This window comes from Podarcis bocagei (assembly GCF_964188305.1).
Source record: "Podarcis bocagei genome assembly, chromosome: 7".
Lineage (NCBI taxonomy): Eukaryota > Metazoa > Chordata > Lepidosauria > Squamata > Lacertidae > Podarcis > Podarcis bocagei.
This window is the reverse complement of record NC_138132.1, coordinates 44,049,021-44,068,515: the sequence shown is the minus strand read 5'-3', so window position 1 is coordinate 44,068,515 and position 19,495 is coordinate 44,049,021. Positions and strand designations below refer to the sequence as shown.

The window sequence follows — 19,495 nt, the reverse complement described above, 5'->3', positions numbered from 1 at the left end:
GAAACCATGCAAAGATATTGATAATTGATTCCATTTTTCTATGAGTTAAAAACTAACTTTGCCCTCCTAGTGAGAACGTAATAGGTTTTGTCTGTCAAAAGATAATAATCCCATGAACCATTTCTGCACTCTCTATTAGAAGGATAGTTCAGCTTCACTTGAACATAACCCCCATGTCAAATCAGCTTTATAAAAAGCCTTCTTACAAGTCTTCAAGGACTGGGAAGATCTTCGGGAGACATCAAGTTAAGTTTGAGGAACCTAAGAAGTCAAGCAAATACTGTCAATTAATGTGTTTATCCTGATGCACCTTACCCAGGAGTAGCATCTTTTAACATTAAAGCTGTTTTGCTTTCCATTAAAAAGTTTGCATTGCATTTGGTTTCCATAGATACTAAAGTAGTGGCAGCTTTTTTCCACATCTCAGTTGAAGTATAACCATTTATGGATGCCTCCCCTCCCCTGCAATGTTTCTTTGTGTTTAGCTTTGTTTTCAAGTAAGCTACAAAAATATTAATTGGATACAGAAGTTAAAGACTCCTTTTGCAAATGAATACCCACTCACATGGGCTTTGGTTTTGCTCAGCACTATCCATTGGCCTGGTTTCTGCAACTTGATAAGCCAAATGACGGTTTACTGGGATAGCATAAATGTGCAGGTTCAAAGAGAGAAACCCGTAGAAGTTTTATTCCTCCCTAGTTGTTTTTGCTCCCAAACCGGGATGAGCTATGCCAAGGTTTCAAATCCTTGTTTATGATTAAGGTCCCTCCTCACTCAGCATGAGCTGTGGCCAAGCTCATCTCCTGGTGTTTGCATGTTTGTGTGGTTTCCATAGGCCATGGTTTGGTTTATCATGTTGTAAAGCCAAGCCATTGTGGTGATCAAGGTCACCATGAAGCATAGATTTGGAAAACTGACTCCTGCCTCACATGTATCTTACTCAATACTGCTTTGTGCTGGCTGGCTGAATGTTATGTGTGAAGAGTTATGTGTTAAGAGTTGTTTTGCTCATGCGAACCCAAGTCAGGAACCTACCGTTGGCTTCTTGATTGTAGTTTCAGTGTGAGTTCATAGTGCTAACCCAGCCACTTTGTGTTTTACTTTCTCTGTTCAAGTAAGGGACCAGTAGGAATGGAAGAACGTTATCAGTTTCCGTTCTACCCTCTATTCATCACACACAGCACTCTTTCTATTCTGCTGCAGTTCAACTTTTGCCAAAAACAACATTATTCATCTTGTGCTTTGCTGGGATGAAATTACATTACTTATGTAATTGATGCAATTAATTATGTAAATTACATAAGTTATGTTGTAATTACGTTGTTCCATCCCATACAAAGAAAACAGGAAGGGGGAAGTAATCAGTTATTTATTGTTTGCAGACTGAAAGCAACAACAACGGTAATCAGCAATTGTATTTGCTGGATCAATTTCCTTCTGAGCATGGGATGAATAAGCGAACACTTGCAATTTCCACTGCAGTTTCAGTTTTCAATCAGACAGGCCATTGAAAACTAAGTGCAGCTGATGTTGACCACTGGGCTGCTGTTAGGGCAATCAGTATTTTAATGCTGGTTCTGAATGTGTTTGATTGTATTTTCACTATTGTTTTTAGCTCTCTTGCTTTTATTACTTTGTGTTCTACTATGATGCTTTTAAACTGTTGTAAGCCGCCTTGAATCCCAACTTGGGAGAAAGGCAAGATAGAAATCAAATAAATAAATAAACGATAATAACAAATTCATTGCAATTATCTGACATGCCTAGGGAGGAATGGAAGAAGAAGTTAAGGACTGCTTTCTTTAGCTCATGTTTGGTATAGTTTAGCAAACCATATTTAATGGCTTAGCATTGCACACCAACGCAGCTCGTGAGAAAGTAGGGCATTCAGCAAGCCTTCAAAAAGACCTCTGGCTGCAGAAGCTTAATCATCATTCAAAGAAAGAAAGAGATGAATAAAAAACAAACACAGAAGACCAAAGAACCAGTCTAGTAACAAATCTTTAATTTCTAGTGAGCTTTAAAGGGTTTGAGTAGTTTTCTTTTCTTTTCTTTTTTCTTTTTTAACAAACCAGTTCAAGTACATGCCTTTGGATTATAAAAGTACCTGAAATTGCCTAGAATATTAGCATGCATAGCTTGTTAATATTTACATATATTTACATGGGGGAAACAAAAGGAAGATCTACATTTATTTACAATCTACACAGGAGAAGAGAAAGGCAGCATAATTGTATTTCTTAAAATACAGTTGTTTGAATAGTCAGCACATGCATATTGAGATATATTTGTACCAAAGAAGGCAAAGGTTTTGAGACAGACCTTCTGGATTCTATGCTAAGGTATAGCATAATAGAAGTCTCTCTTTTTTCTTTTCTTTTTTTTAAAAAAGGTTTTTGCTTTGTTTCTAGTCTATTTGCATCAAGTGCTTTTAAAATGTTCACAAACACAATGGCGCGTTATTTACCCTGGCAATGAAAGCAATACAATCATTTCCTACTAACTAACTAGCAAGAAGCTGCTGGTGAATGAAATATCTATTGTTTTCTCATTACCCATCGACCAACATACAAGGATCTCTCCTTGTAAAGGCAGTGCCTAAGCTATCACCATTAATTATAGAAGTGATATAAATGAGACTCTACAGTATGTACTAAATGAAATATTAACAAGACCAGTGTCTTTAGCCTGAGAGATGCGCTAAACTGGAACTCACTTTACAGCAGTCTATCTATGAAAGTCAAACATACATAATACAGGAGTGCCTGGCTTATAGCTCAAAGTCCAGACAGCTGAGGCTGTTTACTAGAACTGTATTATTGCAAAATACATTCCCTTAATTAGCTTCTGGAAGACAGAATTAACACTTAATTCCTTACCACACTGCGGCCCCATCATCCGGCTTTCTGAGTGCATTTTAATGCTGACGATTATGTACACAATGCTCAAAATGGGGTGAGATTCTAATCCCATAGGAATCACACTGTTTTCTACGAATTAAAAAATAATAATTCTTGTTTTAAGCCTAAGGGCAACAATTTACTGAGAAATCGTCACGCATCCAACCCATTTGTATGAACATGGAGTGATGCGAGAGAAAATCCTGGCAGATTGTGCCTCAAATTATCACTTGGGAAGATTCGTTTCCTCCACCTTCGCCCCTTTCATTTTTTTATCCTGGAAAATTTAGTTGTTCAACAGTGACCGTTAGGATGTCTTGTCTCGTTCTCTCTCATAGCTTTAAAACAAACAAAAACCCTTTCCATATATTTAGATTCAAACATTTCTGTACAAAAAGGAAAGCCAGTTAAATTCCACGATATGCCATTCTTTGAAATATTATGCATGAAGAAAGACTTAATTCTGACTAGTAACATCAATAGTATTAAAAGGTTTGTAGAAATATATACAATACTGTTAAGTATACATACATTTATATAAATAATATATTTATATATTACTAAAGTTAATTACAGATAAATCCTTAAAACACAGCAATCAATGTGAGATAACAAAAGAAAATGTCAACAAACTCTGGCTCATTTCTCTCTCAGTTTCGTATTTCCCCCCTCATGGCTGTGTGAAACAAGAGGCTATGTTTAAGCGTGTTTCTCTTTTCCAAATTTTGCTTCTCATGGTTTTCAGAAGGTTGAAGGGGTTTCTAGGTATTTGTTCCCCCCAAGGGCCAACTTTCATGCAGAAACATAGTAATTATTTAGACTGAAATCCTTACCTTGAAGTAAGCCCCATTGAATTAAATAGGATTTACCTCTGAGTAAACGTGGCTAGAATTGGGCTGTGAGGGTAGATCCAGCCTTAGTCATGCTTTGAGTAGAGGAGACTTGTTGAAACAGTGATTTTTTTAAGTAGGCTTGCCACAGTTTGCCATATATCAGGAAAATTCCTGACATGGCCTGTGTTTTTAGGTGTAAAAATGGCGCCAGAAGGGTATTTTGCTGAATTGGCATAATGTCAGGGAAAACCTGGATGTATGACCGTGCAATGGAAAAAGCAGCGGAAACAGCTCAAAAAGCTTAAAATCATTATTTTTGGGGGAAGGTTTCCCCCCAAAAGCTCAATTTGCAGGTGTGAGGAACTTTACTTTTTGAAATATGGCCACTCTATTTTTAAGTGAAGTGCCATTGATTTCAAAGGATCTCTGTTAAGCATGATTTAAGCCTGTATCAAACTGTGGTCCCAAGGAGATGTTGCAAACCATTATTTCTATCCTAAATTTGATATATGAACATAACACAAATGAGCAGTTTCCAAACATTTAGAAACTACAAATTAAAAATTCAAAGCTGTGATACATATAATAATTGTGATGTTTGTGTTGAAAAGTATGCTGGGCCTTTTGAAAGCCCACAACTATTATAGCGATATCAGTGAAGCCACATCACCCACCCACCCCCATGAGCAGAGAATCACAGGGTAGGAGTTACCTTAGAGGTTATCTAGTGGGGATACAGCTACTGTACAGCATTCCTGATCTATGACCACCCAGCCTATGGTGAAATACCTTCACTGACAAATCTATTTAGAGCCTGCCACCACCTGGAAAGATTTAGTTGAAGTTGGCTTCCCTGCAATTTCCACTTATTAGTTCACCTCTTTTTGTGTGTATAGCTGGTACTCATCTGAAGGTCTATCCCCATCTGCATGTTCATCTGGGTTCCCTAAAATGGATGAATGAATCATACATTACAAATGGGGGTGTGCAGCCCTTTCCCAGGCCTGTAACCCATGTAGCTGCCCAAGATGAGAGCTCAGTTTGGATCACATAAGCCATCTACCTCCCACTGAAAGAAGGCAAACTCTAACTTGGGGTGTTTGAGTGGTTGTTGTGTGTCACTCTCAGTTGCCCACGGACTCCACCAACACTAGAACAAAGGACACACTATGCTGCCATACTAAACTCTCTTGTAGCTCGAGATGGAAAATTAAAATGAACATTCATTGTTTTCTTACTAAAGCTTCCTTTTGTGGAACAGGTGGAGCAATTTCTTATTTCTTTATTAAACTGAACTGTAAGTTGGAAGAGTAACTGTTTCTACCTTTTCTTATGCCATCACTGCAAGGTGGCATATCCAGTTCTATTTAAGGCAACAGAACACACACACACAAAAAGCATAGAGGAAATGCAAGGCCTGGGGAAATGCAGGTAGTGCAAGAGGAATTCAGTGACTCATGCTTCTTAAGTATTAGCTCTAGAAAATACAACAAGTTGTATTAAAGATCAAGATGGATCTAGATCAGTTTCAGACAGATTCCAGAAGTGGTGCTTCAGTTTAGAAGTGGACAGTCTATGCAACTGAGGATCTAACAGCACTTTGCCAAGTGGCTTCTGGTCAACACTGTTCCTTTTTTTTTTTTTTTTGGAGTGCCTATGTGTGTGTGTCTCCTTTGCATAGAGGAGGTTCTGTTTCAAAGAAAAAACAATACGCTTACATAGGAAGCTCACTTTTATTTGGCTACTTAGCTCCACATGCCCTTAATGCAGTTTTAGTAATACTGTATAAACAAGTATAAAATCTAAAGCCCACCCCAACCCAGTTGAGAATCTTCAAGCTGTTCAGAGAACTGTGTAATATGTCCATTATTTTCTGGAGTAAAGGACAAGATGGTGCCTTTTCATTCCATGTACAAAAGCCAACCATTCTGGTAGATTAATCTTACTTCAACACTGGTGGTGCCTATATGGCAAGCAGAGCCCTCTCACCCCCAACTAATAGTAATTAAGTGGGCAAAACTGAGGTTGGTGGGGCAGTCCCCCATTTGGCCTAATGAAGCAGCCTCCACTGTACTGGACAATATCATCTAGTGCACCTGAGGTCACCAGGATATCTTACTGGATGCAGGACGGGCCTCAGGTCACACATACTTCTTCCCTCATGGCTCCTCAGCATCTGCCACTTGAGATGGCTGCCTCACCTTGGTCAGTAGGGCTGACCATGTCTGGAAGACAGTCCCAGGTTTCTAATCTACAACGTGAAAGGAAATTAATGTTTCCAATCTTCATTTCATCCCGATTCTCTTCAGATTGAGGGGACCAGGGGGTTAAAGGCAAAGACCATGATTTTTTTCTTAAAATATGTTTATTACAATGGATATACTTTCTTTTTGTACAGTTAAAACCCAAAGTGTAGTTTTAATCAAATTGCATGCACTGAATGCAGTTAGGAAATAAAAAATCTCTAAGTAAGTTATAATGCCTTGGCAGTGGCAATGAAATCCTCTTTCAGTTTTCCTACTTGAGAAGTATAGAGAGTTTATCTTCCATAATATATGGAGAGAATGTACTGTGCATGTAGGAGGGGAAAGTTAGATCCAGAAAACACTATGCATATCCTTGCTAGCTTGCAGTTTTTGTAACAAACTAAGGTTGGGAATTAACTGCAAATGAATAGCTGGGAGAAAATAAGATTTTATAGATTATTTTTGTATCCACATTTCTCACACAGTACTGGTGAGAATTTTGACGATGAAATAAAGATTGTGAGAAGCCTCCCTCACCCCACTTTGTTTTCTTGTGATTTGCTGTTGTGTCATAAAACAAAGAAATCAGAAGTTAGATGGGAACAAATTTGCTCAGTATCACTAATGGTTTAAGCAATGTAGGATTTTGAAGCCTCACATATGAGGGTGGATTCAGCAGGCTTTGTTTCCTGACACCAAGCTCTGGGACCAGGTATTAGAAGCTGGCATTATTGGGCTTTGTTCTGTGGTCCCAAGCCTGTATCTAGGCAGAACTGCACTGCACAGGAGTCTCACAAGATTGTGTTAACTTCCTCCGTATATAAAAATTCCCAGCGCACTAACTAGATGTCTGTCGCTTAGTCTTTTCCTTGATATTCTGTGTAGAAAGGGTATGTATGTTTGTGTGTGTGTCTATATCTGAATATTCAGTCCTGTTAGCTCCCACTTGTAGTTTGAAATGTCACACTACAGGCACAGATATACCACTAGTTCCCAGAGGTGGTATCCATTATAGTGATAACAGATCTGATTTCAACTGGTTGAATTAACATAACAAAGTCTAAGGTAAGTGTTTACTTTCCACTAGAATAGCATTTGCAACACAATCCTATACATGTATGCACAGACGTAAGCCCCATTCAATGGAGCTTGCTCCCAGTGGGTATAGGACTGCACACTCCGTTTCCCAAATGTTGTTTCCATGCGCTAACTAGTGAGAAGTGATGGTGGAATCAGAACCATGACAAAGAGTATTCAAGGTTGTCTAAGTTGCTGAGAAGGTCCAAAATCCCAAGCTTAGAAATACATTTAGTGGTTTGACACCTCCTCTCTCTCTGTCTGTCTCTGTCTCTGTCTGTCTCTGTCTCTCTCTGTCTGTCTGTCTTTCTCTCTGAGAATGCACTGTTGGCGGCGGCATGGTTGTTCTCTTGTGCTCAGATCCTGCTTGTGGGCTTTCCATAGACATGTGGTTAGCCACTGTGAGAACTGGATGCTAAACTAGGTAGGCCTTTCTTCTTACACAGCATGGCGCTTCTCTACACTCTGTCGCTGGCCAATTTGCTATTATTGGCTACAGTATAAATTCTAGCATACTGCTGGCCCAGCCCAGTTTATATGTCTCCTTCCAGGCCCTTTATCTCACCCTTGGGACTTTCCCAGGCCAAATGCCCTTCAGTAGCCTTGCTCCACATTGAGTGCTTATGCCTGGCTGGAATATGTCCTTGCATTGTGGTGCTTGTCTTGATGGAGTTTGCTGGTGTTCGTGTGAGAGCGCTACAGTCTGATGATCCGAGAAACCAGTCTGTTTCTTGTTACTTCCAACCAAGAATTTTGTTGAAGGCAGATTAACATGGGGGCCAGGATTTCCCTAGCACAGAGATATCAAACTAAGGTCACATCTACCGGGCAGAGTCTGACACTCTCAGTTCCGAACCACGCTGGAAAATAGAAGCTATATTCTCCATGGACACATCTTTGCTGAACTGGGAAGGTACCTGTGCAAACTGCTTCAGCAGTGTGGGTCAGTCCTCCATGTTTGCCAGCACCCTGTATGCCTTTATGGTTGGAACTGGATTGAAATGTGGAGAAATCTAGACTAACCCTCTTTTACCTGACTTGTAGCAATGAGTTTTGCAGACATGTTTTTTCCGTACCTGCAGCTTAAAGGCAGGACAGGATATGTGCCATATGCTTCTCCTGTAAGTTTAAATTAACTCTAAAACTGGCCCTCTGAGGTGCTGGCAAGAGCTGGATGGACACATCTGCGATCCTCTTGTTGAGAGGTGAATGGAGTTATCTAAGAAACAGTGGTGAAAGATATGCTATTGATATCTATATGCTATTGAAGTGCCTGCAATTTTTAAAACATTTTCCCCCAGTGGGATAGGATTTTGCTGTCACCTCAAGAATGCCTGAGAAGGTGGTGAGGGCACATGTGCGCGCACACACAGAGAGAATGTCAGGTATTCTATAGCCTGAAATATGTTCTCATTACTTCATTTCTCCCCCTCCATTCCCTGCCCCCATTGCTGCATCATAAATTATTCCTGCCAAGGTGGCACAGTCATCAAGCTCTTGTATCTCTCTGCTCATCTCTCTTTGGAAAGTGTTTGCTTCGCTTAACCAACCACAAAATGTGATGATTTTAACGGAACTACTTGAAGTCACATACTTCATGGGAATTGCCTGCTTTGAATTTAGGCTTTATCTCAATCAAATCACTGTGCATTGAGCTATTTCCACTCAATCTCCTCGTTGTGCATTTCTCCCCCTTTATTTAATAACAACAACAATAATAATGTCTGATGAGTTCATCCATATCACTTTAAAAGTACAGTAGCACTTGCCTCCATTATTATTTAGAATTGATTGTATTTGTCATTTATGGCTTTGTTTTGTTAAAATATATGCTATATATTTATGCCTACTTTAGTACTGGATGCTAAATTTAGAAAATAAACATGCGCTTTGAAAATAGCCAAGGCAGAAAACGAAACATTAGCCCTATAATGTCTTTCCACCAGGAGCACAAGACTATATTAGAATACTAATGGATGCATTACTTATATTAATGAGTTTTTAAAGTCATACATGACTATGAAAAGCCTAGTTCCCTGTAGCATTAAGATAGTTCAATGTTAATTTGTATTCACTGCCTAATTGATCACAATTATTAAAAAAAAAATAGGTGTCTGAAAACTTATAGCTAGTTAATAACACTTTTATCCCCGTAATACCTTCAAGAACTCTGTATGGGAGAAAATGTTTTGGGCCATTTGGCAAGTCTCCCGATGCAACTCCAGAAATCCTATGGTACGACCCTATTTATTCTCCTCACTTCCTCGGGGATTTGAGGCCCTGGCCCTGTGCTGCATGTTAGCCTGAACAGGAGGAATGCCTGCTGTTTTTGGGAAAAAGCAATTTGAAGTGCATTTATAAAGAAATGTAGGTGTGTGGTATTCCAGAAGATGGAAATACAGAAGATGGAGTAAGCAGGTAGACTGATTTATTATTCTAAGAGCAGTCAAAATGCTAAGCCAGACATGAAATTTGTGTATGTAATTCATCTCTGGAAAAATATAGCCTCAGTATTGGGGTGGGGGTGATAATCCAAAGAGATGCTAATAAATACTTTTTGTTCATGCAGGGGTTTCTTTTTTATTTGCTTGGCAATAGGCACTCCCACTTATTTGAATCTAGCTGAGTGATGGCAGTAAACTAGAGGATTCCATTAATACGGGGTGTTTTTTTGCTTTTCTTTCCTTTTTTTGGATTAGTACCAAAGATTCAAAGCAGAAGTTATGGGATTTTGTGTGAAACAAAATGGGAAGAACAACACAAAGGTCTGCATCTAAAGGGCACGACACTTCCAAAATAAAATATTTTGGATCACAGATTTCCTTGGGAAGGCAAAAAGCACATGTTCAAATCTTTCCCATTTACATCAGTGAGACTGATCACTGAGTCATGCCCAGTGCAGTTCAGGCCAAGGAGAGTGCAGCATATGAAAACACCTCTTGCTAATAAGTTAAAGAAGGTTCATAATTTTGTTTTTTTAAAGTATTTGCCTTGTGAACAAGGAAACCTAAAAGTGTGCTTCATGGGAAAGTTGGAGGGAAAGCCTTTTTTGTTGTTGTTCTCTTCCAAGTTTCAGTTAGCATCCTGCATATCTGAACACATGGATCATACCCACTGCATGTAGAAAATAGGTCAATGAAAAGGCTAAAGGGAACACTTTCCCCTGCAGTACTCAATTTCTTCATGCAACCATTATTATTATTTATTGCATCATGGGGGGAGTGGTCCCAATAAAGCATAGTTACTCAACAGATGAAAAAATAAGATGTATGTGAAATGTGAAACTGATGCACGGTTGAAAAGAGGAAGCCCTAGCTTTGTGCAAGGAGTTTTAGCATTTCTGGCTGTCAGTCAACAAATGGCAACATTAACTTCCTCCCAACAACAAGGGAAGCCCCAATCGCATCAGTGGCCAACGATCAATTAGCCTGCCCCCAACTCTGGAGTGTCCTGGCGGCCCCCACCGCCATGAAGGAGAACACGCTATGTGAAACTTTATTATCTAATCTTTGGAGATTAGATAGTAATTTGAAAATGCCTTAAACAGAAAGTAAATTGGACAGTAATTTGAAGCCATATGAAAAGAAACATTCCAAATAATTTTTTGGATAGGGTGGGGAAACTTTCTCAGTCCAAGGCATGTGTTCCCTTCTGGGCAGACTTCTTGGGGACACATTTCGGCAATGGGCTGGGCCAGAGGGAAACGTGGATGGAGCAACAAAGGGAAATTTTAACTTGGAACAGTGGGCTACTTCTTATAAACCCACACACCCGTTTCTACTCTCTGTCCAGGCCAGAGCCAGCCCCCTTGCTGCCACTCCACTACCAGTGCTGCATCTCTTACCTGAGTTGTGCAGCAGTGTCCATGAAGCACCAGCAACGTTGCTGGCTTCTGGTGAGATCTCGCTGAACTCTCATGAGATCTTGTGTACTCCACTAGATCTCACACGATCTCACCAGATACTGGTACTGTTGTTGGCACCACTTCGCTGGTGGTGGGGCAGCCAGCAAAGTGGGTCCCCACTCTTTGGCATCCGCTACTCAAGGCGGGCACCTCACCTTGCCTCATCAGTGGGCTGGGAGATTGATCCAGGCAAGCAAGTGACATCATCGGGCAGAAACATTCAAAAGAGTTGCAGAGCAGGGCCACTGAGGTGTGTGTGGCTGTGGTGCAGCTGTGATGTGAGGAGAATCCAAAGGGCCAGATTGAGAGGCTTGGAGGGCTTGAGGCATTTGTACCTCTGGCCCGAGGTCACCACCAAACTTGGTATTATATGAAAACTGTCTGATGCCCATAGTTGGATGATTTTGTATGCGTGCGTGTTCTTTAAGTTGATTTAGGGAATAGTATTTTAAAGTTCAGAAAATAAAAGCAAATTGAAAGACGATACAAATTTAAAACAACACTTAAAAGTGCTGATTGTATTTTTATGGTGTGTGTGTGTGTGTGTGTGTGTGTGTGTGTGTGTGGTTTTGTCACAATATAAATCAAACCTAATCTAATCTATACTGCAAAATAATTACTAACATGCTCTCAAACTTAATTCACAACAAGCTTCTTTGGTGTGTTTCCTCTCCTAAGAAGAGTTATGTTGACAGCTCCAGTCTGGTGACTCTTAAATGTGTAACTGGATTGGAAATAGTATTTGAGGCACGGCTAAAGATTCATTTGGGCTGCTGCAAAGTTCTTTATCCCATGCATTTCAGTGTCCTGCTTTTGTTAGAAGTTAATGCCGGCAGACCTCCACTTGCATCATTAGTGCCATACGCACCTGACAATCTTTTGACAGTTTAAAAAGAGCTGAAACAAAAGTTGTTTTGATGGCCTAAACCCCACACCATCTCCCTCCCCTGCTTGGTATCACAATAGATCACTGGCCGTTTGTGACAAGTGACACACTCATTGTTTGAGAGGTTTTTAATTAAGCTGTTTAACATGGAGTGCACAGTGTACTGATGTGGCACAGAGCACATGTCACTGAAAGCCATGTGATGATGATTAAAGCAAGCTTTAAAAGATAAAGATTGGAGGGTGTTTTTAGGATTAGGATGAATCTATCAATTTCAGTTTCTCTGTCTTTCTAGTTTTTGAAGTCTTAAATTCCGTTCTCCACATTTCAACAACCTTTTGCATTTTTTAAAAGGCTCTATGAAAATTTATCATTATTTTAGAGTTAATTTCTCCGAATTCATTTTTGCAAAGCAATTTCCCTTAATATAATACATTTTTGTATGTAATTTTCAGTGAGATGTGCATTTATATTAAATATATACCCTAGTATATGCATTTTTCTACTTGGCCGAAGAACTGCCTTGAAAAATGAAGGGAAATGTGAATTTCAAAGGGTGACTGTGTTTCAGTCTATGTAGCATTTTGAGAAGTATGAATTACGTGGTTTTGCCTTTAACTGCAAACTGAATCAATTTTCCCCCATCTTTATTTGCAAACCACCATGTTCAGTGTCCCAGATGTAGTATTGCTTCAATTCAAAACAAGAGAGATATTGTTAAATCAACGAAACATTAAAAAACAAAACAAAACAAACTTTGTAAAAACTGTTAAATCTGAGTAGCCTGGCATTATTTTTCTTCAGATCTATCAGTTTTATGCCCATGAAGATGTATGCAAATGAAATCAATTGACTAAAACTCATCCGATTACACAACTACAGTTTCTTTCAGCAGGTAATAATTCTAATTAAAACTCATATGATTATTTGACAAAGATTCATTTAATTGAGTGGTGGCCTCAACAAGAGGTCTGCATAAATGAGGAAGTGTATTTATGTGGTGTCATGCAAAGCATCAGTTATATGGAAGACTACATAGTTGATATTTAGTTTGGATTACTGAAGTTTGGGTGATGGCAGTTAAACTGATATATGCATAAGAGGGTAAACAGAAGACTATGAATAATTTTATTTATAATTTTATCATTGGAGTGAGTCTGTGCTGGAATACAGGAGAGCAAAACATATTGGCAAGAGCAGAAAGACTAGTCTTTTGCATAGATCACATTAGCTTTATTTTGCCCTTAAGGAAAAATCCTATACACGTCTATGAAAATGACAACTGTTCTATATTTGCTTTTGGATTGATCTATAATGTAATAGAGTTATTATATTCATGCTGTGAAATTCTTTAACCTAGCTGAAAGAACTAAACTAAAATACAGAGAGGCTAACATTCTCTATTCTATTACATTGGCTTATAGAGTTAATTCTTATCCAGGTTTTGAATTTTATAAAATGTTTTCATGAAAGTGACATTAAATAGTTTAACACACTGGGAAACAAAACAAAGCCCCAACACATTAAATGTAGCGGGAACAGGAGCTTTTGGTTTAGAAATAATGAGAAACATATCTGCTCTGCTTTGAAAAGAATAAGAGCTTTCAAACACCAGGTTTGAAAGGAGTAGTGTCTCAGCAGAATAAGTAAAAACAGACAAAAAAATCAAATGGATTGCAATTCCTTATTCAGGTTTGACTTCATACAGCACTTGGAGTTCAGCAGTTACCCACCTCCTTCCTCAGTCAGTAACTCTAATATAACCACTCTCCCCACTCCCCAAAAAAGCAGATCTCTTGTCATACAACAAATTTAGGAGCAAATAAAAGTCTCCTCTGATTTTTAATTGAACAATATTTCGCAGGTCACAATATTTTGTCTAGACTCAGTGTGGTCATCTTGTTCCATGGCTTCTTGCATGGACCAAGATGCTGGGAGTGGGTGTTGGCTAAGGTGAAAACTGAGCAAACAAACAGCCAGCTCCTATGACTGAATGTGTTTAAGCAATTCCTCTTTTGAAAGTGTTCATTTACCCCCAAAGTATGTGCCCTTGGACTTGAAATGCACACCTGTTGTTAAACATTATGGTAGAGATTCTGCTTTGGTTTTTGTTTTGTTTTAAACATTTCTTTTTCATTTTGATTAATTCCTTTTGAAATTAAATACAAGTTTGTATTTATTTTTGGCAAATTATAATATAATAATGAACTGTCCAACAGTGTGCACATTTTGACCCAGTGTGCAGCAGCTTTAGAAAAGCTGCATTCCATTTTAGGGATAATTAGGAAATGGGTTGAAAACACCACTTTTACTATCATAGAATCATAGAATCATAGAGTTAGAAGAGACCACAAGGGCCATCGAGTCCAACCCCCTGCCATGCAGGAAACGCCATCACTGCAACATGAACCACACAAATGGTTTTTTAAAGGGAACGGGGCTTGGGGAGCTGGGTGGGTAAACCAAGATGCTGGAGAAGAATTTGGGGCCTTGTTAATGAGCCCCCATGGCCTTATGAAGAACTCCAGGAGTTCATGTCTAGGTTAGAGCCTTCTGAGCTTCATTGCTATCTCTATATCTTTTGTGCAAGTACTAGGTTTAATGTGTATGGCAGCCGAACAGCTGGGACAGCAGCATGGGAAGGGGTTCACTGCTGTGGATCTTGGGATTTTAAAAGCTGTACAACTGAGTTTTAGGGTTATGAAATCCCAGCATACAGAGTCTGTTATGCTGGCGTAGCTCTATGCTGTAGAGCAGGCTGCAGCAAGCAATCTTTTCACTGGGTTCTGTTTACAGCTGATGTGAGAAACCTTTGGCACTCCAGATACGGTGGTACCTCAGGTTGCAAACACCCCTAACCCGGAAGTAGTACCTCAGGTTAAGAACTTTGCCACAGGATGAGAACAGAAATCGCACAGTGGCTGCAGCAGCAGGAGGCCCCATTAGCTAAAGTGGTACCTCAGGTTAAGAACGGTTTCAGGTTAAGAACAGACCTCTGGAGTGAATTAAGTTCGTAACCAGAGGTACCACTGTATTGCTGAACTACAGCGCCCATCAGCCCCAGCAAGAATGGTGAATGGACAGGAAAGAGGGGAGTTGTAGTTCAGTAACAATTATAGTTGTAAACTCCTTAAAGCCATTTTGGCATATAAGCAGGATATAAATTAATAAACCTGGAGGGCCAAAGATTTCCCACATCTGGGTCACACCATCAGTGAACGATGTGCAGGCATGTGTGAATAAGCCCTAATTTTACATACTGTGGCCAATGCCAACCCAATGGGGTGTTGGGGGTTGACTCAGTATCCCATTTGGAGAAATGTTTTGTTGTTGTTGTTTGCCCAGCAAGTATTTTCATTGGGGTGATAATGTCATTGAAAGATCCAATTCCACCCCATAAATTATTTCTGATTGCCACTGTCCTGTTAGGGACTCAGCAGCAAGCTTGTGAGATACCATAAATGTTGCAAAGAATAACATTATTTAGGGACCAGGAAAAATGGTTGCCACTATCACATTAATTCCCTACAATGGCAGTGACTTTAATCTTGACTTTGTAAGTCTCTTTATTCGGATACAATTATAATTAGTTACCATACGAAGGAAAGCAATGCCGATAAACAATCTTAACTTGCTGTGTAAACTGTATTGGTTTTAAAAGTAGACCTGAATGGACACTGTCTTCCCAAATGATCACACATACTATTTTTCATTGAGACTTCAAAATAGCACCTTTTTCTTACAGCTTTTCTGACTGGGCTCTGCCGTTCTCAATTGGCTGAGTTAGAGTTGTATGTGGAGCCAACATTTTGCACCAAACACTCCATTCTGCACTGCTGTGGAATTAATTGTGGTACTCACACAGCCCTGAGCATAGTGAGATCATGGTGTTCTAGGCTGGATTCAAAAAAGTAGAAAGGATTCAAAGTAGAAAGAAAAATAGACAGATAGAAAAATAGTCCTGTACCCTTGTGTGAGCGTTTGCTCAGTGCCATGAAGGGCAGGTTCTGTGGCAAGTTCTCGTGTTTCTGCTTGTGCAAGTGAAAGAACACAGTTTGATGCAGTGCCAACTTTTTTGCACAATCCTGTAACCATTCTTCTATCCTCCTGCATGTAAGAGGTTAATCTTTTTTGATCCAGTCTTCTGCACTGTCTATGCCTACATGGGACTATTGGGCTTTTGAACTGAAAGCAACAGACATGAGGAAGGACATGGTCTCTTCCTGGCTCTAAGATCCCTACTCTGTTTCATAAAGATTTATACATTTCTAGAGAAAAAGCAGAATCTCCCTACCTCAGTTTGTGCACAGCCACATTCTTTATTGTGGCTGGTGTCACCCACACAATTTAAGTTGTTGACCAGAGATATATGGACAGTTTTGGCATCAGTCCCGATTGCACTTTATATGATAGGCCATAATTGGAGTGCCTGGGTTCATTTGGAACAAGAGGTTTTAAAATAATAAAAATAAAAATGCATTAGTTTGCTGTGAAGAGCAAAGCAGTAAGTATCTCAAGATCTGATAAAAAAATTCCCCCATTTACAATGTTTTAAACATTTTGTAAGAAACTGTAAACTATTTAACTGTGATGAGATTACAGCTTCCACTTTAAGCTAGAACTGTGCTCACAGAAACTTCCCCATGTTTATTAGTCTACACATGGAGTCCAGGCTCTACACTAGAGTAAATGCATAGAGGCAACTAGGTGCATAGTATCATAGGTCACACCCACACCATGCATACAAAGTGCATTTAAAGGACATGGCTTCACCCAAAGAATCCTGGGAAGTGTAGTTTATCGCTTGTAGAACTACAGTTACCAGCACCCCAACAGACTACATTTCCTAGGATTAATTAGGAGAAGCCATGTGCTTTAAATACACTTTAAACGTATGCTGTGGCTATGACCATAGTGTGCACCAATTTGAAGGGGGTTCTCCTCTTTCTTCTCCAGAGCCTTCTGGAGATATCTGAACAACACAAAATTGCTGGGTGGTTATATCCCCGAGCAAATTATCCCACAATGGCAAAAACCCTGAGTAAAAACAACACCTGCATTTGTGTGGGAAGAGGGGTTCTTACGTATAGAAAGAATGTTAAAGTGTGACAGCCAGGTCACCTTAGAATTTGACTCCAGATGCTGACAAGAAAGCTGCACCGTTTGCTGGGGCAGATTGACAACTATTGCAGTGCTGGGCTGAAATCACCCAGCCACAGTGGGAGACACTGCCGACATGTTATTTCCTGTAGGATCAGCTGGGTAATGGTGCACAAACTCTGCAAATATCAGGCTAATTTTGCAAAATTGCCCATTTGAGTTGCGAACACTTTAACTCAAAGCCATTGCTTATATGAATGCACAAAAGGTGGAATGAGGTGGGTGGGCTCACTCTGTACGGAGGTCAAGTTGTTAATCTGCCCTCAACAATGGTGCTTGCTTCTTCTGCCCTTTCTTTGGAATCTTTAATTTTTCTCTTAAAAATCCAGTGTGCTTATTTCCCACCTTTCTTTCTCTCTCTCTCTCTAATTGCAGCAACAAGGAGCGGCCACGACTGTCTACTGTGCTGTTGCCCCAGAACTGGAAGGCCTGGGAGGGATGTACTTCAACAACTGCTGCCGTTGCCTGCCATCACAAGAGGCGCAGAATGAAATGACTGCAGCAGCCTTGTGGGAGCTCAGCGAGAAGCTGATCCAAGAACGAATTGGCAGGCAGGGCAAGTAGTGGGCAGCTCCTGGAAAGATCAAAACCCAAGCAGAGAGAGAGAGATGCTGGGGGGGGGGGGCTGCCAGTGCTGGAATCTTTCCAATCCTATCATCTAGAAGGTTACAAATACAGATTAGCTAGTGTTAAACGAAATGATAGCCATCCTGACATTGTGAAAAGCATTAAAGACAGGAGGGAGATGGCCACCAAGACAGGGTTATCGGACAATATAATTTCCCCAGGCTTAGTTCGGTCTCTTTGATTATGTTCTGCCATTTCTTTTTTAATTATGCTCTTTGCTCACAATGTGTTCCAGAGTAAAGCCAGAGAACCATTTCCCATGCTGTTTTTCTTTTAAGCTGGGCAGCACATTGCATTTTTTAGGCATGTGCCCCCTTCTCTCTTTTCAGCATACACCTAGAAAAGTAGCATGTGAACATGCTCAGCTTGTGTTTCCTACAGGGATGCACTCACAAGGGAGTTGTCTGCTCCTTGCTGCATGTACATTTTGACAGGCGATCGAAATGGTGTTCGGGTCTCCCCCATCCATTTGCGAACAGCACCCAGTGAACTTTATGGGATTTGAGTTTGCAATTAGGGCTTACTCTCCGAGGAGGGCATCCCCTTTGCCAGTCTCACTTCTGGCTTGTTAACATTTTGTAAAACAACCCAAAATCTTAAATAACCAAGAAAACTCCTTGGCTGCAAATAAGAACTAGCTTGCCTAAAAAGAGAAGGTGCCCCGAAGTCCAGGTTGCTCCCCTTCTAATTAAATATATTGCAGGATATCCATAAAATATGATATTAAAAGATACATTTGCAAACCATTCTCTAAATACTGTGGGGGGTAATGTCTCTTTACAAACACACAGGGTGTGACCAGCTGGAAAAAAAACTGGAAGGTTTTTTCCATCCATATCTCAGATCAGAGTTTTAAGGAGGGTTGGAGTATACCAACTATTGCCAGTGTCTCAGTTCTCCCAGCACCATGCTCTGTTCAGTATCCTCCCCCCCCCAATTTAAATGCAATAAAAGAACATGCTTGAATATTGTCACCTGAAGAGCAAGTCTGGTTCCTGTGAATGTCTTTAGTTCCTTTTGCCTTTTTTTTTTAAGAAAAGAAAACTTGAGGAAAAATAAAGAACTCTTCAATGCCATGAAAATGCCATTTTTGTTCTTGTTTCGTTCCGAGTTCATTTGTCTGGGGGATTTTTTAAATTTTTCTTCTTTTTGTGCTTTGTCGCTTATCTTCATGCCAGAAATTGTTGTAAGCCATCTGCAACCCAGCATCAGGTTTTCTGTAAACAAATAAACACAAAATGGTTACTTGACTCTCCTAAAGCTTCAATTATTTGTGATTGGGAATTATATGCAATACTTTCCAGTTAGGTATTGCCTGATTCATCTTACATCAGGGCTGGCCTAGCACTTTTTGCCTGAATCTGCTGCCCCTCCCAACAGCCTTGAGCCTGCGGCGTTGAGGCCATTGCTTCACCTCACCTCATGGGTGGGCTGACCCTGTTTTACATTAAGATTCCCCTCTCCATGCCCAGCCCCAGCAGCCTTGCACCTTACAGTTGGGAAGGGTGCTAGCGTCTAGCCCAAAATTACCCAGTGGGTTTCAAGGCTAAGTAAGCCTTTGAATCCAGATCTCTTTGTGTGTTGTCGCTTTTTTTATCCAGGGAAAGAGAACCTTAGACCCATCAAATGTGGGACTCCCTTCAGTCCCAGTCAGCATAGCCTCCAGAGAGGGATGCTGGAAATTGCAGACCCACAACATCTGGTGGGCCATAGGTTCCCCAAATCTGTTCTAGCTACCATACCACGTTGCCTGTCCACAAAAAAAGTGCAACCAGTGCTAGACACACCTTATTGAATTCCACACGCCACCTCTCATGACTCTCCTAGTTTTAGCCAAATCTCCTCACCCGCATCCCCTAGA

At 40.2% G+C, this 19,495-nt stretch overlaps 2 protein-coding genes across 2 annotated transcripts in view; one reads left to right on the top strand and one right to left on the bottom strand.

Annotated features, from left to right (window-relative positions):
* The window catches only part of WWOX (WW domain containing oxidoreductase), a 559,261-nt gene extending 541,195 nt beyond the window's left edge, over nt 1-18,066 (top strand). Inside the window, exon 9 of the mRNA XM_081202721.1 lies at nt 17,383-18,066. Within this exon, the coding sequence (XP_081058847.1) occupies nt 17,383-17,571 (189 nt within the window). The 3' untranslated portion in view covers nt 17,572-18,066. The remainder of the gene's footprint in view (nt 1-17,382) is intronic.
* Nucleotides 18,067-18,077: 11 nt separating this feature from the next.
* Nucleotides 18,078-19,495, bottom strand: part of MAF (MAF bZIP transcription factor) — a 237,317-nt gene continuing 235,899 nt past the window's right edge. The window contains exon 3 of the mRNA XM_081202719.1: nt 18,078-18,851. The gene's annotated coding sequence lies outside the window, so the exon portion shown is untranslated. The remainder of the gene's footprint in view (nt 18,852-19,495) is intronic.